Source organism: Canis aureus, chromosome 4 (genome assembly GCF_053574225.1).
Source record: "Canis aureus isolate CA01 chromosome 4, VMU_Caureus_v.1.0, whole genome shotgun sequence".
NCBI lineage: Eukaryota > Metazoa > Chordata > Mammalia > Carnivora > Canidae > Canis > Canis aureus.
The window spans coordinates 74,439,463-74,467,237 of record NC_135614.1 but is presented as its reverse complement, the minus strand read 5'-3'; the positions used below and the strand labels follow the sequence as shown (position 1 = coordinate 74,467,237).

At 46.5% G+C, this 27,775-nt stretch overlaps 1 protein-coding gene across 3 annotated transcripts in view; it reads right to left on the bottom strand.

Annotated features, from left to right (window-relative positions):
- Nucleotides 1-22,837, bottom strand: part of CAPSL (calcyphosine like) — a 34,637-nt gene extending 11,800 nt beyond the window's left edge. For 2 of the 3 annotated variants that reach the window (XM_077896228.1, XM_077896230.1), the window contains exons 1-4: nt 22,726-22,837; nt 4,601-4,737; nt 1,101-1,278; nt 608-817 (exon numbers count right to left, since the gene is read on the bottom strand). In XM_077896228.1, coding sequence (XP_077752354.1) covers nt 608-817; nt 1,101-1,278; nt 4,601-4,737 — 525 coding nt within the window. In that variant the 5' untranslated portion in view covers nt 22,726-22,837. Of the gene's footprint in view, nt 1-607; nt 818-1,100; nt 1,279-4,600; nt 4,738-9,286; nt 9,628-22,725 lie in introns of those variants that run through there. The other variant, XM_077896229.1, reaches the window with a different exon arrangement.
- Nucleotides 22,838-27,775: the final 4,938 nt, after the last annotated feature.

Genomic DNA, 27,775 nt, shown 5'->3' with positions numbered 1-27,775 from the left:
AGATACCAGTTAATGGGGGTGGAGTGGTTGCTTGTGTTTTTAAGCTCACTGTAGTTTAGAAATGCAAGTTGATCTCAAAGCCCAGTAAAGATGAAATCAAAGTAAATTCTGTTACCCGGCATTCCCTTTACTGAAAGCCTCCCTTAAATGGGACTCCTACATAGTAAAGTGTGAGGATAAATGATGTTGTAAGGATGAGTGTGAAAAGCACTGCCACATCCTGAAATACCTTTTGAATCATGTTCCAAAAAAAATTAAATTATGGTTTCATTTTGAAGTTAAATAGGTTTTGTAGTAGTCTAGTTCGGAATGTGGCTGGCCAAGTGTGGTAAGTATGGTAACCGTGAATTGGAGCAATAAATCAAAATACCGCATTCTCCAGATGATGGGTATTTAGCTGTATGCGGATCCCTTACCAATATATGTGCACACACACATATCTTATCACTTTCTCTCCCAACTTTCCAGACAGTCTCTACAGGAAATATTTTACTTCTATTTATAAGGAATATGTTACACGTATTTTTTAAGGCTTTGGACCTATTTCGTAATTACAATTACAAATTTGAGAGAAGGAATTCCACTTAAGTTAAGCTCTTTTACTTACCAATCCATCTTTATCGTAGGGTGAATCAAAGTTATCCAGAAATTTCCTGAATACTTGTTCCTCTGTCCATTCTCCATTTTGGTACTTAGGGTGGTGTTTCACATTATACACCTCACGAAGATCTTCAATGGTTATAACGCCATCTCCAGTCTTGTCTAACTTCCTAAAAGCTTGCATAATCACCTCTTTTCTGGCTCTAGACATTGGAGGCTAGGTAAATAGAAAAAAACACATACGTAGACAACACAAAGGAGATTGCTTTGTATCATACGTCACGAAATACCTGATTCCTCTCGGTTGTATGACATGGTTTGCGTGCCGTTAAACAACGTGCATGACAATTACTTCAGAAAGTCCCTAAACCTGTTATCAATCTCCTTCCCATCTCCTCCACAGTGCACTGACAACTTCTGAAAACAAAACCTCAAAATAGCCAACCCCAACCATGTGAAAGCCAAACTCAGCAGATACAGTGATTCATGAGGCCACTTACTCTTAATGTGAGAAGGAATTCGTTGAAGTCTATTGTTCCGTTTCCATCTTTATCAAACCTCCGGAAGAGTTCTTCTGCCTCTTGCTTTTCCATGACCACAGCATAATCATTTAGCCCTTTCACAAATTCTTTGAAATCAAGGGTTCGGTTGTTATTGTCATCCATAATTCGAAACATTCTAAAGAAAAATACACACACACCCCAAAGAAAGAAAGAAAGAAAGAAAGAAAGAAAGAAAGAAAGAAAGAAGAGAACAAGGTGTAAGGATTAAGATTTAAAAATAAACCACTCTTAAGGTTTTTCAAAGTAAAATACGGATGCCCTGAATTCTGTTCTGTACCCTCCTCCCAAAATTGGAGAGCCTCTTCCCAGCATTCATTCTCGTAAAAGGAAATGTACTATGTGATCCTAATTCTATGACATCCTGAAAAAGTCAAAGCTGTGGAGACAATTAATAGACAAGGGGAAGGGGAGAAGACAATAGGGGGACCACAGTGTTTAGGGCAGTGAAACTATTCTGTGCAATTATATAATGGTGGATACATGATCCTATGCACTCGCTAGTGCCCCTAGAACTTGATAGTACAAAGAGTAAACCTTAATGTGTACAAATTTTTTAAAAAATTATTTAGGAGGTCAGGGGATCCCAGGAAAGAATGCAGATAGTGAAAAGAGAACCTGACTGTATTACAAAAGTTTGAAACAATCTCACTGAAGGTGGGGGTGGGGTATGCTGACTTAAGTAACTGTGGAAATGAGTAGAGTCCATAGGGATTAAAGGCAAAAGGAGGGATCCCTGGGTGGCTCAGCAGTTTAGCACTGCCTTCAGCCCAGGGCGTGATCCTGGAGACCCACGATCGAGTCCCACATCAGGCTGCATGGAGCCTGCTTCTTCCTCTGCCTGTGTCTCTGCCTCTCTCTCTCTCTCTCTCTCTCTCTCTCTGAGTCTCTCATGAATAAATAAATCTTTGAAAAAAAAGGCAAAAGGAACTGCACATAAGCACTGGACCCTAGTTGATAAAGACATTCCCATGGAGATTTGAGTTAACAATTCTGCTATGCTATAAGGTATACTGGAATGGAACAATTAAGTAAATAGGTGGCAGATGGTGGAAGCTAAGTTTATCATTGTTGAATTGGAAATTTAGATACACCAGGGGAGGAGGCTGGAATGGTCTTAACGCATGATGTAGTAATGGGCTAGAATTGGAGACATTAGTATGAATTTATGTTTAGCTTCATATAAACACAGATGATTACATACAAAAATCTCTACAGATTTGTACATATACACACACACATATATTTTCTTGTTCTGTCAGCTAAGAGAACCTAGAAGTAACACTCCAGTAACAAGCACGTCTAGAGCCTCAATCTTGGTTTCTAACAAAATTCTTCAATAAAAGGAATGGGGCTTCTTGGAGAAATGTCTGCTTCTAGGACCGGGGCATGAAATATGGAAGATAAGCTCGGAATATCTTATACCAGAAAGTAAGGAAGTGCTCCAGACAAAGCAAACAAAACTACCTTGATGGGGATATATCAGAGGGACACAGGAGCCAATTGAAAGAGCTTCCAAGACCCAAATTTCAATAATTTCAGATATAAAATAGTGCTGAATTGTAACCCAAAGTATAAACTAAATACCTATTAATCTATATTGGTTTAAATAAATGATTAAATAAATAAATAAATAAATAAATAAATAAATATTATTCGGAAAAAACAAATTACTCTAACAGAAGTATTCCAAATAAGTCATACACATACTCTCTGCCCTCAAGGAGGGAAGCATCCTCCCCACTCCAAAGTGTGGCTCTGCATAGAGACTTCCTTCCAAATAGTACAATACAGAAAGAGGGAGGAACAGTAACTTTACATTGGAGAAGTCAGACAAACACTGACTCGGCCAGGTCATCAAGGTCAACTTCAGTAATGATAAGTCATGGTGACAGTATGCATCCTTAACATGAGGTGATGAAAATGGTGCTTTACTTCTGGGGGCCCAAAAAACCATAACCCCCATCTAATCATGAGGAGAACAGAAGGGGGCAGCTTCCACTTGAGTTGAGGAGAGACTGAGGGAAGAGCAAAACCAATAAATTGGACAGAGGCAGAGGGCACATGGGAGCAAAAGGCCAAGAAAGAGCCAATAGGCTGGCTCACAGGGGAAGGGCTGGCAGGGATTGGTGTGGGAGGTGGGGGCATAGGCAGTAAGAAGGACTCAGCTGAGCATGTCAATGAGTGGGAGATTGGGCAGTGTTCCTGCGGGCTTCACACCAAGGTCAATGATATGGGTGCAGGAAGAAAGAGGTGGAGGGTGGAGGTTGGGGTGATACCATATTGAAGGGAAGTGGGCTAGTCCTCCCACTAGACTGTGACCACTTGGCCACAGCCTGGGCTTCTGACAGCACTGGCCTTAGTCTGAGAATTTGAGACTGCAGTTGTGACATCCCCGATGCTCAGGAAGTACCTCACAGGAAGAGAAGGCGTCTATAACCTCCACACGTGAGGCTGGATGCCCCTGCTGTGGCGCCCTGTGCTTCTGACACACACACCACCACCACGGAGATTCTCACTTTTGTGACAGTTGACCTCCTCTAGTCTCAGTCCTGCCTGGGGCCTGGAGAAGCCTTGTTCACCCACAACCGTACAAGCACCTGGCCCCCGGCAGGCTCTCCTGTAATCTGTCAAACAGAGATCCAGCAGGGGCACCTGGGTGGCTCAGTGGGTTAAGTGTCTGACTCCTGATTTTGGTTCAGGCCCTGATCTCAGGGTCCTGGGACGGAGCCCCCAGGTCAGGCTCTGCGCTCAGCTCAGCATCTGCTTGTCCCTCTCCCTGCCCCTGCTTATACACACACACACACACACACACACACACACACACACACACATTCTCTCTCTCTTTCTCTCTCTCTCAAATAAATAAATAAATAAATAAATAAATAAATAAATAAAATATTTTTAAAGAGAGAGAATGCACAGGGCCTGCCCACTGAAGGGCAACAATCTCTTTCTCCTTAGGTGTCCTGGTCTTGAGGACTTCCCACGCCCTGAGAGGGCTGGAGGATAGGCCCTACAGAGCCCGGAGAACCCCACTGGCAGTGAACATCCCACAGGCAACTTCAGCACCCCCTGGAGGTGAGCAACACAGGGCTGCCTGAGAATAACCTTCTCTCTCTTCCAAGCCGGGTCCTATTGTCACAGCTTCCAGGAGCATCTCTCTCCACGCCCTGTAGGGTGTCTACAGGACCTGGCCATGCTCCTCCCTGCACTTCCAGTTGTCCCAGTAGCCTTGCTGAATCTAGGACAAAGAACTAAAAATTGTCACAAGGGACTTCAAAGATCAATTCCTCCAAACTGCATTTTACAAATAGGGAACAGAGACCTTACTTAGGAGGCCAAGACGTGCTCACGGTCACACAGCTGGAAATAGCCTCACCTGGCTGTGTCCTGCCTCTCTGCTTCATCCCCCTGCCACCCCACGGCTGGGATCCTACCTGCCAAGCCCTTTGATGCCTGCGGACCCCCTGGCCAGGCACTGCAGTCGGAGTCTTTCAATGGGGTCGGTGGCCGTGGTGAGCTTTTTCTTGGCCTGGATGGCCATCTCTCGATCATGGCGCGCTGTCCCCGCCATCTAGGAGGAGAATTCACAGCACATTAGTGGAGCTCGGTCCTCACCAGCTGCTTCTGGCTGAGTAGGGTGACAGCATCCTCCCCCAGAAGGAAAACACTCTCTCATCTGCTTCCCGGGAAAAGCCTCAAACCTCCCAGAATTTCCAACTTTTGGCTAGACCAACTATGTGCCCGGCATATTTCTTATGTCTCGAGTCCTGAAGACATCTGATTTCTCCAGCCTGGACAACGATTATAAAAAGCCTTTCCCAGAGACGCTTTCACCTTGTCTAAAACCCTCTTCCCGCCATAAAAAGTCCCACCCTCCCATACTCTCCTCTTGAGCCACCCTTATATGTTTTATTCTTTTATTTAGCATCTACATATTCCCTTTGACTCCACATTTAATATTCTCCTTTCTGGTCCGAACATTAATTTTTATTGTTTCTGTCTGAGAATAATCTGAGATTCTCCACACTGGGCCTTAATAATCCCTACCAGTAACTAGCATGTTTAGATTACCAGGTTAGTGCCCATTAACACCTGGATTCTTAGGCCAGAGAGAGGTAAATAGACTACTCCCTCCTGGACACAACCTCTCTTATGACAAATAGATAAAATATCTTTTTGTTTTTCTACAGTTTGGCTTTTGTGTTTTAAATATTCAGAACGAGGAGAGGGTGGGTGCAGTGAGGCTCCCCACTAGGAGGTCAGGTCCCACATACAGACTCCTGCAGTGGGGCCTGGGCGTTCAGAAGCCGCAGGACAGTGGGAAGTGCTCTGGGCCGGGAGCCTGGAGACTTGGTTCTAGTCCAGTCTCCAACCCCACTCCCAGCGACGTCTGAGCACATCTCAGGGCCTCTGGTTTCTCCTCCTCTGTCAAATGAAAGGATTGAATTAAAGGATCCAGATTCTTCCCTGCTAAAAAGCAACTAATCCTCCCATGAGCTCACTGACCCAGTAAATGAGGGGGTCTAGAAATGACTCTGCTTAGTGTGAGTTGTGAATGAAGGAAGGAGCAAGCCAGTTGAGGGGCATGCAGACACAGCTTTCAAGTGCAGACAAGGTGGTGTTGGAATGGATCTGCCCTGGGCTCAAGGGGCCCCCAACCTAGGCCACCTGTTGGCACTTCCCCTGAGGGCCACATTAGGAGTGGATTCTTTTCATGGGAGATGCCAACTGCCAGATCCATGCTAAGTCTGTTCCTCTCCAAGACAAGTGGCCGGTTCTCCCTACAAAGATCTCATTGTGTAAGTTTGGAAAGAGGGAAGCTCAGACTGGAAACTGAGACCAGAACAGATAAGTCAGGGACGCGAATGTTCAACTGTCTCATTTCCTACCGCACCTCCTAGGAGCCAGCTCATAGGCTCCCTCCTTCTTGACCTGCAAACTGGTTCCCACTACATGTGGGGATTGGGGTAACTCTTCTCAGTTCTGTCGGACACCAGGGCAAGAAGGGGGCCTTTGTTAGGTCCTGTGGCCACTTCTGTCCACATTAAGAAGAAACTGCTGTGCCCAAAGCTACGCGGATCCCTCCAGCACCCAAGGCTGTGCCTGCCAGCGTTCCAGATGGCCACGCGCCCGTCTTGGAGATGTCCCCCCCTGCACCCGGGGCCTGTACCGAGAGTGGTCAAGCTCACCCAACAATCTCACCCCCAGCCCAAGTCAGCTGCCTCCCTGGCAGCATCAGCTTTCTTAAAACCTGCATTTTCCTATTACTATTTTGTCACCTGACGTCAAACTGACAACTCCTGGAGCTTGATCCCAGCTTCTAGCCCTGATGCCACCCGCACAGAATGCTTCGGCCACAACCAGGGTCCTGTATTTCTGTACAAAAGCACCAGGTCCCTCTCGTGGTCTCCTGCTCCCTGACGCAGCCAGCCTCGCCAGAGGTACGTACCTCCTTGCCCCGACCATACGCTGCCAGTGGCCCCAGCCCCAGCCTCCCAGGGGGCTGCACCTCGCCCTCCCTTCCACCACTGGAGCAGAAAAGGCAGCGATCGATCAGGGCCCTCCTCATTCTTACACCCACGCAGGGTCTGCTCCTTCCTGACCTGATGTCCTTCCTGCCCCTCCCCTCGCTCAGTGCTACCTGCCCAGTGGCTAGCCCCGCCACTCACCCACCTGCCTTTGTCATCCTTCCCTTCCCTCTCTGGTTTGCCACACTGGCCACGGGGGCAGGCGGGGAATAGAGAGACACACAGGCTAAAAACCAGTAAAGGGAGAAAGTGAGAGCTGGCTCCCATGTGTGAGAAACGTCCAGAGAAAGAACCCGTGTAGGGCCCTAGTTACACACCTTCAGGATGACATTAATAACTTCAATCGCTCCACTACATGGTAAGCACATGCCCAGTCCTCACAAAAACCCTGGATGCTGAATGGAAGACAGAAACTCAAACAAATACACGTCCATCATGTTCACAGCAGCATTATTCACAATGGCCAAAAGGCAGGCCCAGCCCAAATGCCCATCCGCAGGCGAACAGATGCTCAGAACGTGCTTCAGCTTGTCCAAGGCCCCCAAGTTCTCAGTGCACTACTTCCATGTGAACCCAGGTTTAGGATCATAGTCACCCTACATTACCATCTACTGTTCCCACCTACTGCCTAGTCCTTTTGTATTAGTGTAAAACTTGACACACGTGAAAAGAATCTACTCATTCACTAATTCAACAGCTATTTGTTTTGGGTAGACAGTGTTGGTCAGAGTCGGCTAGGAGCTATGAACGCACAGTTCTGTCCCTGTTCCTGGGGAGCCCAGATTTCACTAGTGGATGGAGAAGGTGAAGAACACACGGATTATTATGGTACAGTGAGAAAAGTACACTCGATTAGTGCTCGACCAGAGAGCCATGGGAATTGGGGAAGTAGCCTCAACCAGGCCTTGAGGGGTGAGGAGCAATTCAACAGGCCGAGAACAGGACAAAGCCACTCAAGAGAAGAAGCTTCATGTACAAAGACAAGAGAGTAAAGCCAAACAACAGAATATTACTCAATTATAAAAAGGAATGAGGTACCGACACATGCTACATTGTGAATGAACCTCAAAACCACCAAGCCTGGTGGTTTCACTTAGCCAAGTGAAAGAAGCCAGACACTGAATGTCACATATTGCAACGATTCCATTTATATGAAACAGTCAAATGTGTGGGGACAGAACATGGGACTGGTTGTTGCCAAGGCCTGCAGGGGAGATGGCAATGGGGAGTGACTGCTCAATAGATACAGGAAATTTGGCAGGATGGGGACGGTGCTGAAAATGTTTTGGGGGGATCCCTGGGTGGCTTAGCAGTTTGGCACCTGCCTTTGGGCCCGGGGCATGACCCTGGGGTCCTGGGATCAAGTCCCACTTTAGGCTCCCTGCATGGAGCCTGCTTCTCCCTTGGCCTGTGTCTCTGCCTCTCTCTCATGAATAAATAAATAAAATCTTTAAAAAAAAAAAAAAGAAAAGAAAAATGTTTTGGAACCTGATACAGGTGGTGGTTGCACAACATTAGTAATGTACAACATATTTTTAAATGACTAATTTCATGTTATATAAATTTCATATAAGTTTTTTTTAAAAGCCCCATGGCCAAACTATGGAAGGAGCCTCGGTGTCCATCAAAAGATGAATGGATAAAGAAGATGTGGTTTATGTATACGATGGAATATTCCTCAGCCATTAGAAACGACAAATACCCACCATTTGCTTCAACGTGGATGGGACTGGAGGGTATTACGCTGAGTGAAGTAAGTCAGTCGGAGAAGGACAAACATTATATGGTCTCATTCATTTGGGGAATATAAAAAATAGTGAAAGGGAATAGAGGGGAAGGGAGAAGAAATGGGTAGGAAATATCAGAAAGGGAGATAGAACATGAAGACTCCTAACTCTGGGAAACGAACTAGGGGTGGTAGAAGGGGAGGAGGGCAGGGGGTGGGGGGTGACTGGGGGACGGGCACTGGGGGGGCACTTGACGGGGTGAGCACTGGGTGTTATTCTGTATGTTGGCAAATTGAACACCAATAAAAAATAAATTTATTATTAAAAAAAAGAAAATAGGGATCCCTGGGTGGTGCAGCGGTTTAGCGCCTGCCTTTGGCCCAGGGCGTGATCCTGGAGACCCGGGATCGAATCCCACGTCGGGCTCCCGGGGCATGGAGCCTGCCTATGTCTCTGCCTCTCTCTCTCTCTCTCTTTCTCTCTCCCTCTCTCTGTGACTATCATAAATAAATAATAATTTAAAAAAAAATTAAAAAAAATTAAAAAAAGAAAATAAATAAATAAATAAATAAATAAATAAATAAATAAATGCAAGCCCCACGAGCTGGTTATAGCTATGATTTCTGTTTCAAAGATAAAGCAACTGGGGCCCGGTCCCTGTGGCTCCCAGGAAGCCACACAGCGTTAGGGCAGTGAGACCCTAGGCCTCTAAGGTGGGCGCTGCTGAAACCACTTGCTCCAAAGCCTTGCCTGCCCCCCAGACATGGATGTCCCGACTTTCCAGCAGAGCTGCTTCTACCTCCAGCCTTTGTGAAATGATAGGAAAGACTCCGACAGCGCGGGGGGGCGGGGGGGGGGCACTCACAGGGCAGCCTCCTGCAGGGTCCAGCCCCAGGGGGACCCTACACCACGCGAGTGGCGACCTCTGGAGTTGACTTCGATATATTCAGGGGGAAGAACAGTCCGTTCTCTCCTGCCAGACCCTTGCCGGCGCACCTGGCGCGCGGGCCTTGGGCATCGGGCACCACTCGGTCCACGAACAGCGAGCGTGTTTCGCGCGCCGTGTCCAGGTCCCGGGGGCTGGGAGGAAGGGTCACGCTGCGACGCAAGCCCTGGAACAGCGTAGGCTCTTACATTTGCTTTAAGCTTAACCACCGAAGCCCGGGGGTTAATTAAGGACCCGAGACAAAGTTCGGGAAGAACTGGGAGGTTTCAGGGCAGGCCGCGATGGGGGAAGGGTGACCAAGGGCGACCGGCTCGCGGTGCACCCCCCACCCCACCCCCGACCCGTGCACGCGGCCGCAGCGCCCCCTGGTGTTGGCATCGCGTCTGCGCAGCTCCCGGGGCCGGGGTCCCGATGACCCCAACCCCCACCCACCACCCCACCCCCCACACCCCCCACCCCCGCCTCCGCAAAGGTTCACTAAGGACTCAGTTCCGAGCAGGGGAAGCGGGAACCGAAAGCACAGTGCTCTGGAGCAGGTGCGGGAGAGCAACCCACCCCTGAGCCGCCACAAACCAGAAGAGGGGGTGACCGGGCCCCGGAGGGGGGCTTTCCGGGAAGGCTGGTCAGAGGAGGCGACGTCCAAGCCCGAATCCTGGGGGAGAGAGTCGTTCCCCAGGCTAGGGCGGTGGGGGGCGGACGGGGGAGGCGCACGTGCGGCTCCCAAGTGCTGAGGCCCAGGTGAAAGAAAAAGTGACACGGGTGCAGAAATGCAAGTATGGGGGGGGGGGGTGATCGCAGAAGGGTGAGACCAAGCGTTGTGGGGTAAGGAGGGAATATGGAAAGGGGATTTGGAGATTTGGAGAGAGAGGACACTGGGCAGGTAAGCAGGTGCCGCCGGGTCACCGGGAGCCTGGGACACCTGCCGGGCAGTTTGGATCCTGAACTGAGAGCAACAGGAGACCTCCGGGGGCTGCAATGAGGCCGTGAGGTTGCCGCGGAGCCCTAGGGGTCGGTGTGGACCACGGATGGGCAGGTGGCACAGGCTGGGGACAGCCGGGGGACAGGTCACGCTGACTGCACGGAGCTGTCGGCGGCGGGGACAGAGAAAGGAAAAGAGACGGGAGATGGAGGGAAGGCGAAGGTGCAGCGTGGAGGAGAGGGCGGGCTCGCCGCCAGCGCCTGTCCTGGGGCCGCTCACTCCCCCCCCCCCCGCCCCCCGCGCACTCCGGGTGCGCATCAGCTCCGTTAACGCTCCTGGAGCCCCGAAAGGGAGAGAACTGGCCAGACGCAGAAAAGTATCCTACGTGTGTGTGTATCTAGGAGTCTGTAATGGTGCATCACACCTAAGAACCCAACCTCCACCCCTTGGTACTCTCCGGTTGCTTAAATTCTGGCTTTTTAAGTGGGCTTTTCAGGGGCACCTGGCTGGCTCAGTCGGGGAGCACGCAACTCTTAATCTCAGGGTCGTGAGTTCCGGCCCCACGTGGGCATGGAGCCTACTTAAAGTTTTAAAGAATTTTTTTTAAAGTTCATGTAACAAGGCAGGAAACCACAAATGTTGGAGAGGATGCGGAGAAAAGGGAACCCTCTTACACTGCTGGTGGGAATGTGACCTGGTGCAGCCACTCTGGAAAACTGTGTGGAGGTTCCTCAAAGAGTTAGAAATAGACCTGCCCCACGACCCAGCAATTGCACTGCTCAGAATTTACCCCAAAGATATAGATGCAGTGAAACGCCAGGACACCTGCACCCCGATGTTTCTAGCAGCAATGTCCACAATAGCCAAACTGTGGAGGGAGCCTCGGTGTCCATCGAAAGATGAATGGATAAAGATGTGGTTTATGTATACGATGGAATATTCCTCAGCCATTAGAAATGACAAATACGGGGATCCCTGGGTGGCGCAGCGGTTTGGCGCCTGCCTTTGGCCCAGGGCGTGATCCTGGAGACCCGGGATCGAATCCCACATCAGGCTCCCAGTGCATGGAGCCTGCTTCTCCCTCTGCCTGTGTCTCTGCCTCTCTCTCTCTCTCTCTGTGACTATCATAAAAAAAAAAAAAAAAAAAAAAAAAAAAATTTAGAAATGACAAATACCCACCATTTGCTTCGAAGTGGATGGACCTGGAGGGTATTATGCTGAGTGAAGTAAGTCAGTCGGAGAAGGACAAACATTATAGCGTCTCATTCATTTGGGGAATATAAATAATAGTGAAAGGGAAGGGAGAAGAAATGGGTAGGAAATATGAGAAAGGGAGACAACATGAGAGATTCCTAACTCTGGGAAACGAACTAGGGGTGGTGGAGGTGGAGGAGGGCGGGGGTGGGGGTGAATGGGTGACAGGCACTGAGGGGGACACTTGACGGGATGAGCACTGGGTGTTATTCTGTATGTTGGCAAATTGAACACCAATAAAAAATAAATTTATTATTAAAAAAAAAAGAAGTTCATTAAAAAAAAAAAAAAGCCGGATCCAGCTTACGGCCACCCCCACCCCTACCCCACCCCCAGCGGCCCGGGGCTCGTTCACCCAGCGAGAGCGTGCAGAGACCTGGAGATGCGGGGCCCAGGCCAGGGCCGCCAGCCACAAAGCCAAAGGGGACCTCGCAGCAAAGGTCACCAGGTCTCCGCACAGGGGCGCTCGCTAGGCCCCCTCGCTGCGGCTGTCGTGGGGCACAGGTGCCTGCCGCCGCCGGGGCGCTCGGCTGGGGCTTCAACAGAATCAGCGCGGGATGCGCTACGGAAAGGCCAAGCTGCGGGGCCGTCTGCCTCTCCCTGAGCCTCAGTGGAAGTCTTGTTTGCCCAGTTCAGGGACAGACTGAAACCGAGCCCTTTGGGGGGGGGGGGGGGGCGCTCAACCCCAGGCTGTGGTCTCTGGTGCCCTCTCGCGGCAATAGGCTGATTCGGGCTCTGACTGTCTCTCCTGGGTCTACACCCCACCATCCGCACACAGGGCTGGATCTTAGACACAGGTGCGCACAGAGGCCCAGGAATCCTGTACCCAGGCATCCATAAAGACCAAGCCCCGAGAGCTTCCACAACCTCTTCGATGCAAGATCCAAAGGAAACGTCTCCCTCCAGCCTCGGAAGAACCCCTCGCTCTCTGTTCTCTGCGACACTACCCTTCTGGTTTGCCTCTTTTGGAAAAAGGATGGTTGCATGAAGACGCACAGGGAGCAGAAGCAGGTTTAGTCAGGTCGGACTAAACTGTAGGGGGGGGGGGGGTTAGCCTCTAGGAGTTGGTAGGGACAGAATTTGGGAAACGGGGGGCAGGGCTCTGCAAGCGTGGCAGGGGGAGCAGAGGCGGGGAGGGCGGTGTGCAGGGAGGAGGCAGGGCAGGGAGGTGCTCCAGGATGCCTGCACCTGGTTAGGCCCCCACGATCCTCCTCTGCGCCCCGCTGCGGGGGGCGCTGCGCCAGGGGGACAGGGTGCACCCGGGGGAAACGGGCCTACGGAGCCCATCACACAGGCACGGCCCTCTGAGAACAGCAACCGCCCCAGGGATGCCCAAGCTTCCCAAAGACCTTCCTGCCTCCTGAGGCATCAAGCCTGGTTTCCCCACAGGCAGGCAGTGAGGTTTGTCTTTAAAATATTTTCAGGGGACACCTGGGTGGCTCAGCGGTTGGGCGTCTGCCTTTGGCTGAGGCCATGATCCTGGGGTCCCAGGATCAAGGCCTGCATCAGGGTTCCTGCAAGGAGACTCTTCTCCCTCTGCCTGCATCTCTGCCTTTCTGTGTGTGTGTCTCTCATGAATAAATAAATAAAATCTTAAAAAAAAAAAAAAAACATTTTCAGGCATTTCTGTAACTGTTAAGTTACCTGTGTCATTATATTAACCATTTCAATAGCAAGGGACCCAAAGTGGCTACAATAGCTCCGTGGGGTTTTAAACGTTCTTCCATTTAAAGGAAAGAGTAAGGCAATGTCACCAGTAGGTAGCTGCTGCTGAAACTGGAGCGCTTCAGGCTCGTTCTCAGGAGGTGGGAGACAAGCTTGCCTTCTCTCAAGCTCACAGCCAGGCCAAACCTTCCCCCTCCACTAGCTCAGGCTTGACCCTGCACCTAATGGCCACCCCCATGGGGATGGGGGACATGCAGTGGTTTTTATCCTGTCTCTACTTGGGAACCAGATGTAAGACTCAAATTTCAATTTAGACTCCGTGCACCTCTTAACACCTGAAATGGGGTGAGACATACCATAGGTCGTGTTTGAAGGCAATGGTTGGGAAACATTAAACCACTCTACTGACTCCAGTCCATTCGATAAACTAGTTCCTGCTAGGCAGTAGATGACAAAAGCCTGTAGCTCCTCAAGAATTTCCCTTAGAAAATGCTCCTCTGGAATAAATTAGATCCCAGGGCTCAGAGCAACCTAGCAGGTGGCTAGGAGGTGCCCCCTCTGAGGCTGAAATGAAAGACTCAGATGGTTTAAGGAAAGATATGGTTTCTGCAGTAGAATCCTGGGAACCGCCTCCCCCGGGATAACCACAGGTGTAGGGCAGCGTCGTCGACATCCTGAGAGATCCTTCACTGAACCCACCTGAGCTCAGTTCAACGAAACAGACCCTTAGCATCTCTAGCTACTAGGATGGGGCAGTGCTAACTCTTCGGGCGATATTACAGAGCTGTGGCTCCAGCCAGGTATGATTTCACCCACGCTGCCCTCCCTCTCTGTCCCCAGGGGATATTTGACAATGCTTGGAGACATTTTTGGTTGTCACAACAGGGGTGTGGGGTACTACTAGCATCTCGTGAGCAGAGGCCAGAGAAGCTGCTAAGCATCCTCCAGGGCACGGGACAGCCCCCACAACCACAGAACCCCCCAGTCCAGAATGCCAGTAGTCCCGAGGTTGAGCAGCTCTGCCGGAGAGAAAGAACTGGGAGCATCCGGGCAATGAGAGCACCAGAGGTGTTGGAAAATAAAGGTGCCCGTGCCCCATCCCAAACACAGTAAGAGAATCTCTAGGTGTGAGTGCTGGGATCTGCATTTTAATGTTTACAGAGGGTTTTGTGTTTTTGTTTTCATTTTAAGTAGGCCCCACACCCAGCACAGAGTCCAACATGGGCTCAAACTCATGACCCTGAGATCAAGACTGAGCTGAGATCAAGAGTCAGGACACTTAGCTGACTGAGCCCCCCAGGCGCCCTTCAGAGGGTTTTAATGTGCACCCAAGTTTGAGAATATAAGCTACCAGGTCCCTCTAGTGGCAGGAGTGAGACCTTGAGGGGAAGGGCTGGAGGAAAGACTTAACAGTGAAGAGAAGTGGCTAAAATTAACAAGACAGGAAACAAATGTTGGAGGGGATGTGGAGAAAGGGGACCCCTCTTGCACTGTTGCTGGGAAGGCAAGCTGGGGCAGCCACCCTGGAAAACTGTGTGGAGTTTCCTCAAAAAGTTAAAAATAGAGCTACCCTACGACCCAGCAATTGTACTCGTGAGCATTTACCCCAAAGATGCAAATGTAGTGAAATGAAGGGGCACCTGCACCCCAATGTTCATTGAAGCAATGTCCGCAATAGCCAAACTATGGAAGGAGCCACGATGCCCTTTGACAGATGAATGGATGAAGAAGATGTGGTCTATATACACGATGGAATATTACGCAGCCATCAGAAAAGACAGATATCCACCAGTTTGCCTCGATATGGATGGAACTGGAGGGTATTATGCTGAGTGAAATAAGTCAATCGGAGAAGGACAAACATCATATGGTTTCACTCATATGGGGAATATAAAAAATAGTGAAAGGGACTATAGGGAAAGGAGGGAAAATGAGTGGGAAAAATTAGAGAGGGGGACAGACCATGAGAGACTCCTAACTCTGGGAAACAAAGGGTTGAGGAAGGGGAGGCGGATGGAGGGATAAAGTCACTGGGTGACAGGCACTGAGGGGGGCACATGATGGGATGAGCACTGGGTGTTATGCTATATGTTGGCAAACTGAATTTAAATAAAAACAAATGTTAAATTGAAAAAAAGAGAGAGAAGTGGTAGTAACCTCAGTGATAACCACTCCGGGGACCACAATCTGGGCTCAATGCTTTAAACATATGAGCACTTGGCCTCAGGTGGTGGGGCCTGTCAAATCTTGCTCCCTAGCCCGGACGTCGGCACACACCCAGAGAACCTGGGTCACTGGCCTGAGCAAGTGCCACGAGGCAGTGGCAAAGTCTGCCGCCGACACCTGAGTGGGTTCTACCTAGGGCCCCCCTGCTCAGCAGTGGCCCCCTGGTGCTCCTACACTGCTTCGGGGGAGGCAGAGAAGGTCCATGAAATGAGAGTGAACAAAACTTCAAGGAAGAGACTGCCTCGGAGGGTCGGAAGTCTTTCACTGCAGAGGAGGGAAGGGGACAGGAGCGCAGAGCAAAGCCAGGCCCCACCCGGGTCCTAAATGTGACCCCTCTCCCTCTCGCCTCAGGGCCCTTGCTCGGCTAGTAGGAGGATTTGCAAGCTCTTGATTTTCTCTTGTTTTGTTTTTTTTCTGAAATCTGAACTCAAAGCTACTGCCCTGATTATCTTCCATTAGATTTACTCTTTTTTTGTTTGTTTAATAATAAATTTATTTTTTATTGGTGTTCAATTTGCCAACATACAGAATAACACCCAGTGCTCACCCCGTCAAGTGTCCTCCTCAGTGCCCGCCACCCAGTCACCCCCACTCCCCGCCCTCCTCCCCTTCCACCACCCCTAGTTCGTTTTTCCCACAAATTATTTTTAAAAATATTCCACGACATATGAATACATGAAACAGCTGAGTTTTGTCTGGATCGCCAGGTTCTGCGTAGATGTGAAGTATGACGGCGTGCCATCTATAGCGACGTGAGCACACCAGAATTCAGATGTCACTGAAGTCTGGTTCTCTCGATGCCGAAATACATTTTCTCAAGATGCTTAAAATTCATGCTTTAGCTGTTGTCGACCGGCAAATTTCTCTAGAGAGCCCACGTCTGCTAAATCATAGTCCTTTATTTTTTTTTCTGCTGATCCTTGAGATGTGATTCATGTTCTCATGTTAATGTTTATGATATGGCATGATTTGAGAATAATTTTTATTATAAAATAATAATAATTTTATATTATTATTTTTATAAGTTTATAATTATATAAATAATTTTATAAATAATAAATTATATAAATAATTTTATAATTTTTTATAATAAAAATTATTTTATAAATACCAGTGTTGTAAACTGTCTATTTCATACACCTGCTTGAAATTTCATTTTATTAATCCAGCCAGGGTTGGGATTCAGGCTTAGTAAGGTAGGGTGCAATGTTTAAGGAGCCCCTCCATCTCAGGATTGTGCAAACCCCAAGCCTAAGTGTGAGTGCCTCCTTAAATATTTGCCCTGGGTGCCTACTTTGCCTCACCCTAGTTCTGGTCTTGAAGTCAACGTATGTACATTTATTGACCACCTATTATGTGTCATACGACAGTAGTGAATGAGACAACCAAAGTCCCTTCCAGGAGTTTCCATTCCTCAGGGTGGTTCTGACTTTGTTGAATTCGAACTACAGATGATTTTCCAGACATTGCAACTGGCTTATTCTAAGATCATTCCAATCTTCTTTCTCTGCCACATTCCACCTTCAGTTGGGTGGCCCTGTGAATGAGTTCTGGCCAGAGACTCAACTGAACATACTGAGGACTCTAAGAGAGCCCCTCCGTCTTGTTTGCCTCTTCCTGCCTTGAACAAGAATACAATGTCTGGAGATGTGGCAACCTTTGTAGTCATGAGGAAAAAGAGAACCACAGAGATACCAACTTACAGCCTAAGATCACTGTGCTGCGGAACCGACTCAGCAACTGACTCCACACTCTTGTCAAGAGAGGAACCTAAGCCCTGGTTTGCTTAATGCACAGTCAGTCAGGTTCTCTACTACGGCCAAAAGTATTTCTAACTGATACAATGGGCAAAAGTTTATCCACACCGGGCTTGGGATGACCTTTACCTGGGTAAGTAACCAGCAATCCTGTGTGAGGAGAGACTTGGCTGCCCCTCAGAAGCGGAAGGGGGGATAAACCAACTCCATTATGACCTGTTCTCTCAGTAATATTTTATCAGCATTTAGCAACCTCTGCAGCATTTTTGGCTACGAAGAGAGTGAGAACCACTGTTTAGTCTGATATCCGAGGGCCTATGTAACTAACACAATGGGATACCAGGTTTACAGGATACAGAGGTCCCTGGGTTACAAGATCCTTATAATGAGCGTCCCTCTGAGAATCTCTGCAGGCAGGAGCTGTCGTAATAACACTCTCCTTGCTGTCTCCCCCATCTTGCTCTGCCTTGAGTCCCTGGGGTTTTTACCAAGAAATTGCTTGCAATCTATTCTGGTCAGGGAGCCTGCTACATGAAAGCTCTTAAAGAAGCAGAGTAAGAAAAGATCTAAGCTACACAAAAGTAAGCAAAGATTTGTCTCAATTTGTGTACAAAATGCAAAAAAGAATTTAAAAAAAGAAAACTTTTGTTCCAAACTCCCTGGTTTCAGCGACTGTGCTCTTAGAACCAACCAGGCAATGTTCCAATATCCCATTTTTCAGGTGCCATGAGACCTTGGCCTCAGTGATTTCAAACCCACCGTGAAGACAAACCCCAACTTTTTATTTTCCACTACTTTCAGATGGGAATGAAGGTCTGACTACCATTTCTATTTTTGCAACATTCGTGGCCAAAAGCACTCACTTAGTAACTATTTTAGGTCACTTAAAATGCTTCCTTTGGAGTCATTGGTATGTTTAATGTTTATTTTATGGCCACTTAGAAATCCAGCCAATTATTTGCATCTTGAAGGCTCTTAACTGATACTTCCAGAAAACCAAGAAGTGTTTATGGGTAGAAATCCAATGTCACAGGGACAGCATCGGACAGGAATTGTATCCGGCTACTCTTAATAGAAATAGATCATTGTCTCTGAAAAGATAGAGGTTTATTTTCCTCTCATGTAAAAGAAGTCGGGAGGCATTTCAAAGAGTTTATGTCCCAAGAAACTACTATCTCTCTACCTCACCATTGTTTTTATCTTCAGAGTTGCCTGAAGTTACAAAAGAACCATAGCTGTTCCCACCGTTAACACCCACACCTCAGGCAACAGACAAGAGCAAGGGCAAGAAGAGTACTTGGTAGCTCAGTCCTCCCTCCATGATAGCTCCCCAGGACTCCACCCAACTCCTCCCACTGAAATGTCATTGGCCAGTCCTGCAAAGGAGGGTGGTGCTATGGTCTGAATGTTTATGCTCCTCCAAAATCTATAGGTTGAAATCTAACTCCCACAGTATTAGGAGGTGGGGCCTTTGGGAGGTACTCAAATCAGGAGGGTAGAGCCTTCAGGAATGTGATTAGTGCCTTCTGAAGGAAGCTCCTCGAGATCCCTTTCCCCTTCTAGCACCCAAGGAGAGCGCAAAGGTGCTGGTTCTGTGCCAGGGAGGGGGCCCAGATCTTGGTGTCTTGATCTTGGATTCCTAGTCTGCAGAATTATGAGAAATAAACTTGTTTTATAAGCTACCCAGTCTGTGGTATTTTGCTATAGCAACCCAAACACATCAAGAGAGCTGAGAAAGCTAATTTTGGGGCTGGGTACTTTGCCATCCTTCAGGTTGTGTTTATAAAGAAGAAGAAACTGGCAATTGAGTGAGCAACTGGCAGTTTCTGCCACTGTTGGCAGAAGAAAGGGAGTCCTTCTAGAAAGTAAGTGTGTGAGCACATCCAGATCAGTTTACTCCAGGACATTTGTGTGAAGCAACCAGATCACCCCGATGCAGGAGACTGATGTGAATCCTGGAATCAGAAGTTAGCGCATTGATGATTTCTGAGCTCTCAACCTCCGTTCCTCCAAAGAAAATAAGATCCACCTTTCCCTGGGCAGTTATCAAGAAGACCCTGAGTTTAGGCCAGCATAACCTAAAATGATTTAGATCTGGGGACTTCAAATCACAGCCCACGGGCCAAATTTGCCCCCTTGACCTAGTTTTGTAAATAAACTTTTATTGGAAAACAGCCACACACATTCGTTTATGGATTATCTGTGGCTGGTTTCATGCTACAACATCGAAGTTTGATAGTTGCCATGGAGACCTCTGGCCCACAAAGCCTGAAATATTAGTATGACACTGGTTACATTCCTCTTTCAATCTTTTCAACCCTATGCCACTCTGCTCCACACCTTGTCTTAAAAATCACAGCTCCTCTTTTTAGTTCATGGATCTGCAATGGTCCCTCCTTCCTAGACTGCCTCTAGCTATCTCCCTTCAAAGCCCAAGACCTGAAGGAGCCTCTCATTTCTCCACTTTCTCACGTTCCATTCATCCTTCAGTCTACTGCAGTCTGGTCTCCACTGTCCCTCCACCAAGCATTCTCTCAGGAGCCACTGCCAACCTGATGGCCAACTTCAACAGTCATGTCTAGTTTCTTTCTTTTTTTTTAAATAAATTTATTTTTTATTGGTGTTCAATTTGCCAACATACAGAATAACACCCAGTGCTCATCCCGTCAAGTGCCCCCCTCAGTGCCCGCCACCCATTCACCCCCACCCCCCGCCCTCCTCCCCTTCCACCACCCCTAGTTCATTTCCCAGAGTTAGGAGTCTTTACGTTCTGTCTCCCTTTCTGATATTTCCCACCCATTTCTTCTCCCTTCCCTTATATTCCCTTTCACTATTATTTATATTCCCCAAATGAATGAGAACATATAATGTTTGTCCTTCTCCGATTGACTTACTTCACTCAGCATAATACCCTCCAGTCCCATCCACGTTGAAGCAAATGGTGGGTATTTGTCGTTTCTAATGGCTGAGGAATATTCCATCGTATACATAAACCACATCTTCTTTATCCATTCATCTTTCGATGGACACCGAGGCTCCCTCCACAGTTTGGCTATTGTGGACATTGCTGCTAGAAACATCGGGGTGCAGGTGTCCCAGCGTTTCATTGCATCTGTATCTTTGGGGTAAATCCCCAACAGTGCAATTGCTGGGTCGTAGGGCAGTTGTATTTTTAACTCTTTGAGGAACCTCCACACAGTTTTCCAGAGTGGCTGCACCAGTTCACATTCCCACCCACAGTGTAAGAGGGTTCCCTTTTCTCCACATCCTCTCCAACATTTGTGGTTTCCTGCCTTGTTAATTTTCCCCATTCTCACATGTCTAGTTTCTATTTCACTTTGCCCAGCAGTTGACTCTATTGATCATTCTGCCTTAAAACTTTTCTCTCAATGTCTATGAATCTTACTTTCCTCTGACTCCCTTCCTCTCAAGTCTGACCTATTTTGCCCCTCCCTTGTCTTCCGCCTCCTTTTTAAAATGCTACTGTCTCTTGGGATTTGGTTTATTTATCCTCATCACGCTCTCATGCCATCTCGTGGCCATTTTAGCCACATCCACTGACGGAATGCTGGCTCCCAAATCTTTATTTCAACTCATGCATTGTGCTAGCTTCAGAGTCAGATTTCAAACTTCCCACAAAACATGTGCACTTCAATGACCTACAGACGTCTCGGGATTAATGTTCCAGAGCCAAGTTCATTATCTTTTCCTCCTGTTCCTTGCCTCAGGAAATGACATCACCATCTCCCCAGGTCATTCACTGAACATTACCCTAGACTCCTTCTCACCCTCTACATGAATCAGCAGCCAAGTCCTGTAGAATTTCACCATCCTGACATCCCTTGCCTCTCTGTTCTCTCCCTCCCCTCCATTGCCATGGATACAACCTTAGTCCAGGACCTGGTCACCTCTCATTTCCACTATTGAAATTTCCTCTTAATTATTTCCTTTTCACTAGTCTTCCCCCTCCTTCCATCCTTCCTCCAGATGATTGTCAAAGCAATCTTTACAAAATGGAAATCTGAACTTCACATTCTCATCAAAAACCCTTTGGTGTGCAGGTAAAGAGCAAACATCTTAGCATTTAAGGTACACATTGGCCCTACCTTTCTCTCCAGCCTTATTTCTTGCAATTCTCCACCCCTTTAAAATCTATTCTGCATTTATAAGGACTCACATTCCCCAAACACACTATGGTATCCTGTCCCCGTGCCTCTGTACACACAGCTCCGCATTAAGGAACACCCTCCCTCGCTTGCTGGCCTGCAGAAGTCCTATTCTTCCCTGTACAGTCACTACGGTGACGCCTCACATAACCATTCTCACCAGAGTGAAGCAGCTCGCATCTTTGCATAATCTGTGCAAAAGCCAGTGTCCACGTTGAACCATGCTGTAACTCCTCGCTTTCAGAACTGCCTCTCCCAGACTGTAAGGTTCTTAAGGGCAAAGCTTGTAAACTTTGGGTGTCTATCATCAGCACTTAGCACGATGCTACTAGATTACTATTGGAATTGACCAATGCTATTACTATTAGATCACTGCTATTTGAATGTAAATAGAAATGAATATCCACAATTTAAATCTCAATATTTAAGATGCACAATTATGAAATAAAGACATTTCTATCATAAGATGATTTTGGTTAAAAAAAAAAAAGAGCTTTAAAAACAGGAAAAAAATTCATCTACTTAGTATGATTTAACTACACCCCAGACTGAAGGGAAGATAAACAGTATTGCTATTTACCAAAGCCCATCTCAATTTTGTGATCAATCAAATCGACTCTACAATTTTTGGCAAGCTGTGCCCAGCCCACTTTATTTTTTTTTTAAGATTTTATTTATTTATTTATTCATGAAAGATACAGAGAGAGAGAGAGAGAGGCAGAGACACAGGCAGAGGGAGAAGCAGGCTCCATGCAGGGAGCCCGATATGGGACTTGATCCCGGGTCCCCAGGATCAGGCCCTGCGCTGAAGGTGGCCCTAAACCACTGAGCCACCCAGGCTGCCCCCCCCTCCCCCAACCCACATTAATAAGAATTCTGTTTCTTATCTAAGTGGTCAGTTCAGCAGAGTAAGGCAGAAATAGCACATTTTTAAATGTCAGAAAAACCAACATCTGAATCAAAGCTCAGTCTCTTAATTGCATTATGACTTGGAGATATTTAATCTTCTCGAAGCTCAGTATTTTCAATGGTTATGCAGGCTAATTGAAGCAATTCACCCAAACTCTTCACACTTTGATACCGCATACATTGCCACTGCTCAGTGGTGTTTATTTCCTTCTCCTTTACAGAATAAAGGTGATTTTTGTGCCTTTTTATCTGAGCCCCTCTTCACAAAGATGACAAAAGCCTCCCCAGAACCACTCTATTTTCTCCCTAGACTGACAACCAAGAACTCTCATCAACTGTTGGTTTTCTCTTTCAAAAGTAATATCTTTCATTTTCTCTTTCTCTCTCTCCACCGCCCCATCATTTAGCTAAAACTAAATAAAGTGACCAAGTCAACATAATAGATGAAAAACATCGATTTACCTTAAATGTTAACCTGCTGCCACCAGTTGATGGGAACTGAAACTATCTCCCAAAGCGTGCCTGGAAGGGCTCAGCCCCTAGCATCCCTCCCCCAGGTCTCCTTCCCCTCACCTTCCCCCCAGGATCTTGTTGGCAGGCAGCCCTCTTGACGCTGATTGCCCAGTGTAGAATCACTGAAGCAGAGTCACAGCCTGATTGGCTCAGTTCACTATCAATCCCTAACCTGGCCCAGCCTTTTCTCAAGTTTACACTTTTGTTGCCTAGGACCTGTGGTAGCTGTGAAAGCCCAAGCGGCTTGCCTGAGAGGGAAGGCAGCAGGAAATGTAGCTGGCAATTGTTTGGTTTCCAGGACGGCATCAAAACTTGCCTCATAAGTTGTATGAAATAACGTTCAGCAAATTGTCTTACTCTACAAGACATAGCCTTCCTGCCCTTCTGTCATCTCCAGAGGACATCCTGCTAGGGTGTCTCATTATCTGTCAGGTGAGACTTAAAACCTCAACACACAGGAGATGCTAGGTGTAATTCTAGGTGATTCAAAGCCCTCTCTCCTTCTCTGCATGCTCACACGGACAGGATGTCATTCCCTACTGTTTCCACCCTTGGTGTCATCTTTTCTCCTTTCTTCTCCTCTTCTCACTCCCCTTTTTACACTTGTTCCTTAGCAATGAGTTTGCCAGATTAGAAGCAGTCTAATGCCCTGTTTAGAAAACAGTACCTAACTCATGCTCTCCTTCATTCTTGTACCCATGACATCCACCCTACCTCATTTCCACCCCTTCTCTCACTTCCATCATGGAGTAGTCCAAAGAAATTAGGACTCTAATGATGAAGACCGGAGTTCCATGTTCTATTCTGCATCGTACATTATATGTATTCTCAGGCAAGTGTGGCCATTGATTTCTACAATCTCTACAGAAGACATCATATTTGTCTTGTCCAATTCTCACTCTCGCCCTGGAGATCAAGAAGGTAATATTCTCTGTGGATTTTAATGAAGACTTGCCTTGCTTGAAGGAATTTCCAGCAGAGTGTGATTTGAGGAACAAGAAGGGGCCACTTGCTAAATAAGTTGTCTCTCTTTTAGGATAAATGCTGCTTTTAGAAGGCCTTTCTCTATGGTGTATGACACCTACCAAGCATTAAAAGCTATTGACACTGACAGGGTATTTGATGTGCAATCCACCTTCACCCCAGGATAGGACTATCTTCCCCCATACACCATTAGCTTTTCATCCAAAAACATCCCTCCTTACTGCAGCTGACCTCAAGGTACTAAGCTGTATCATTTCATTTTCACTAAATGTAATTACTAAGCTAAACTAACTACTGAGATAAGATGCACTGTCAGTGACAGATAAATTTACCTTGCAATTAATCAGTAAGACTGTGGGAAGCCCCGTGAGAGGACCAGGATACTCTGGATCATCTTTGCCTCTTCCAAAGTGCCCAGCATAGTGCCTTGCACAAACACGAAATTGGGCAATGTTGGCTGAATCAAATTGTTGAACTGGGTAAATACACTTATATTAAGGACATTCAAAATATGAAACTGGGCAGCCAGGGTGGCTCAGGGGTTTAGCGCCACCTTCAGCCCAGGGCATGATCCTGGAGACCCAGGATCAAGTCCCACGTGGGGCTCCCTGCAGGGAGCTTGCTTCTCCCTCTGCCTGTGTCTCTCATGAATAAAAAAATAAAAATCTTTAACAAAAAAAAAAAACATGAAACTTCTAGCTAGTTCCCTGAACTAAGTAGAAGTTTAAGACAACTAGTATTCCATTTACCTCCTTTTTCAAAGATAATTGGTTGACATTTAAACAAATAACCATCTCACAGTAGCCTGCAATTAGGACATGATGAACCAACAGAAGACTGACATAGGGGAGGAATCACATCCATAGAGCACTGTCTGTAGGAACCAATATGTGAATGTGGTCAGTGCTAATGTAGAAACAGATAAGTGGAAGACTCACTACAAAATGAAAGGAAACATAGATGCAGATTAACTTCATTTCAGCATCTTAAAATATACCTCTAAGTACATGTATTTTATATGTAGATACTGTGTCATGTTTCATGCCCATTAAAGATAAACAAATAGTTTGCCTGTGTTTATCATTTATCAAATGTGTTAAGGTTATAATTATGGAAAGACTCCAGGTCCTACTCACAAAATAAACTTGAATTAAATCTAACATATGAACCTGATCCCTTCATCTGCTTACATTCATTAGTCCTTTCATTCTTCAAGAAATAACCCCCCCCAATTCTTATACACACATATCTCTTCTCTCTTCAAAACCACACTAGCTCTACTACTTTAAAATTACTGAAATGTAGGGATCCCTGGGTGGCGCAGCGGTTTGGCGCCTGCCTTTGGCCTAGGGCGTGATCCTGGAGACCCAGGATTGAATCCCACATCGGGCTCCCGGTGCATGGAGCCTGCTTCTCCCTCTGCCTGTGTCTCTGCCTCTCTCTCTCTCTCTCTCTCTATCATAAATAAAAAAATAAAAATTAAAAAAAAATTACTGAAATGTATTTGCATTGTCAATTATACTCAAATGCAAAAATAATTCATGAACACTACATTTTAAGGGACTCCACAGAAAGGCACTGAAGAACACATCTCACACATAGAGATTTTTAAATCAATTTTAAAGTATAATTTATATTCAATAAACTGCATCCATTATATGGATAGAACACAAATGTTACTCCATTCACTTATTAATGGGCATGTAATTTTTTCTTAGTCTGGAGTTATTATAAATAAAGTTATTATGAACATTGTGGACAGATTTCCACATGGACAGAGGCTTTCATTAACTTGAGTAAATACCAGAAGTGGAATGGCTGGATCATGTGGTCAGTATGTGCTGAACTGAGAAATTGTGAAGTGATTTTCCTGTGTGGCTGCACTATTTCACACCCCCTCTCAGTAATGGAATGGATGTGAGCCCCAGTAGCTCCATCTTCTTGCTAACTACTCATATGATCAGTCTTTTTAATTGTAGCTGTTCCAGTAGATGTGCTGTGACACTGTGGTTTTATTTTGTATTTCTCTAGTGACTAATGTGTCTAGTAATTTTTCATGTGATTATTGGTCATTTGCATATCTTCTGTTGAGAAGTGTCTACTCAAAATTTTTTGTCCATTTTTGTACTGGTTGTAAGATTTGCTTAGATATCCTAGATACAAGTTCTTTGAGAAATGTGCTGCAATATTTTCTCCCAGTTGATAGCTTATATATTTGTGTTAAGAGTAAAAAAGTTTTTCATTTTGACAAAGTTCAGTTAATCAAATGTTTTTCTTTTATGATTTGAGCTTGTGTGATCTGAATGATAAATCTGTTCTACCAAAGGACTACAGTGATTTTCCTTTAGAACATTCAGGGTTTGCTTTTAGGTCAATGATTCACTTTGAGTTAATTTTTGTGTATGATATGCAGTGACAGTTAATGTCGTTTGGTGTATGTCATTAAGTAAAAATGAAAGACCATTCTGATATCAATTGTTCCAGTATAATTTGCTGAAGAGATTTCTCTTTTCTCACTGATTTGTCTTTGCACCTTTGTCTAAATCAACTGACATGTCCATGTGGGTCTATTTCAGAGTTGCAAGATACATTTGGAGTGGTAGCCAGAAACCAATCACAGAGAGATTGTATTCTATGCAATGAGAACTGACGAAAGATCTGAACCAGGGAATGATGAGATCAGACGTTCATACCATCAAGGCCATGCTGACAGTCAGCTCAGTGAATAAGGTTTTGATGTAAGGAGATTAGAGGCATCATCCTGGCTCACTGGCTCCCTTTGATCAGATTTCCTGGGTGGGAGTGGAGCTTAGGAAGCAGCAGGCACAGAGTTGGCCTTACTGAGTTATAAGTGTTCAGGGAGGATGACATGGTGGTAGTGGGAACATCAGCTGGAAGCCTCATCCCTTGGTCCTTTTGTTGGTTACGAGGGGAAAACATCTTATCTATTTATTCTAATGACAACACAGAGAAAGCTTCAGGTCTGGTTTTCAAGGAACTATTGCCAGAAACCAGTTTCAGAGATTTTATAAGAATTGCAGAACTAAGACCTTGAATTACACACACACACACACACACACACACACACACACACACACTTCCTCATGTGATGTGCTTGTGGCTGTAGGGTGACATGGTGCAGCATGAGAACACACAGAACTCGCTACACACTGGCACCAGGGACATTCTACCCAGAATGTTATGTTATCCTATAATATTCCCAAGGGTGGGGTTCTTTCCCTTGTTACATGGAATATTTGTAGTAGCTGCTTCATCCTCCATTTGAGTTATTTCAACATGTAGTCACAACATCAGAATTAAGCAATCAAAAACTAAGGTGTCTGGGACCATCCGGTATATCTACTGTTTTCTTCACTATGTTTCCATATACAAAATACTATACGTCTGAAATGCTTAAGTATACAGTGAATTCCATGTGAAAACAAAAGAAAATATGAAGGCACAATTGAAGGAAAGTAAAATATATTATACAAGGAACCTACCAGAGAGGGAGCCTGGTATCTAATAAAGGAGATAGAAAAGTCCAAAAAAGAGGGGGAAGCTACAGACAATAACATGGAGCCTCCACACCAGCCCTTTTCAGAGAATCAAACACTAAACATATTAAAATCCTGGTGGTTAAAGCACATGTTTTGGGGTGTATTTTGCTAGGAACTGAATGTAATTCCTATAGAGGTATAGAGGGATATTCTGTGCCACATTTGCGGGGGCAGGGGGGTAGTGGTGGTGGCACAGATGGATGTTTCCTAAGTTAATCAAGTCCTGGGAACTGCCATACTCACTGGATCTGAGGATCCAGAGCCTCATGGAGAAGTCCAGGATCTTCAAGTAAGGTCTCCATGATTACATTTTAAGAGAGGGAATCTTGAAAAGGGGCCTATGAGAAGTGAAAACCACAGCATTAGCTGTGGCCTAAAGGCAGCCTTCAGGCCTGAGCAACCAGGGAGGAGTACTTCACAGGAGGGACCTGGGACAGAGAAGACAGGTGGAGTCC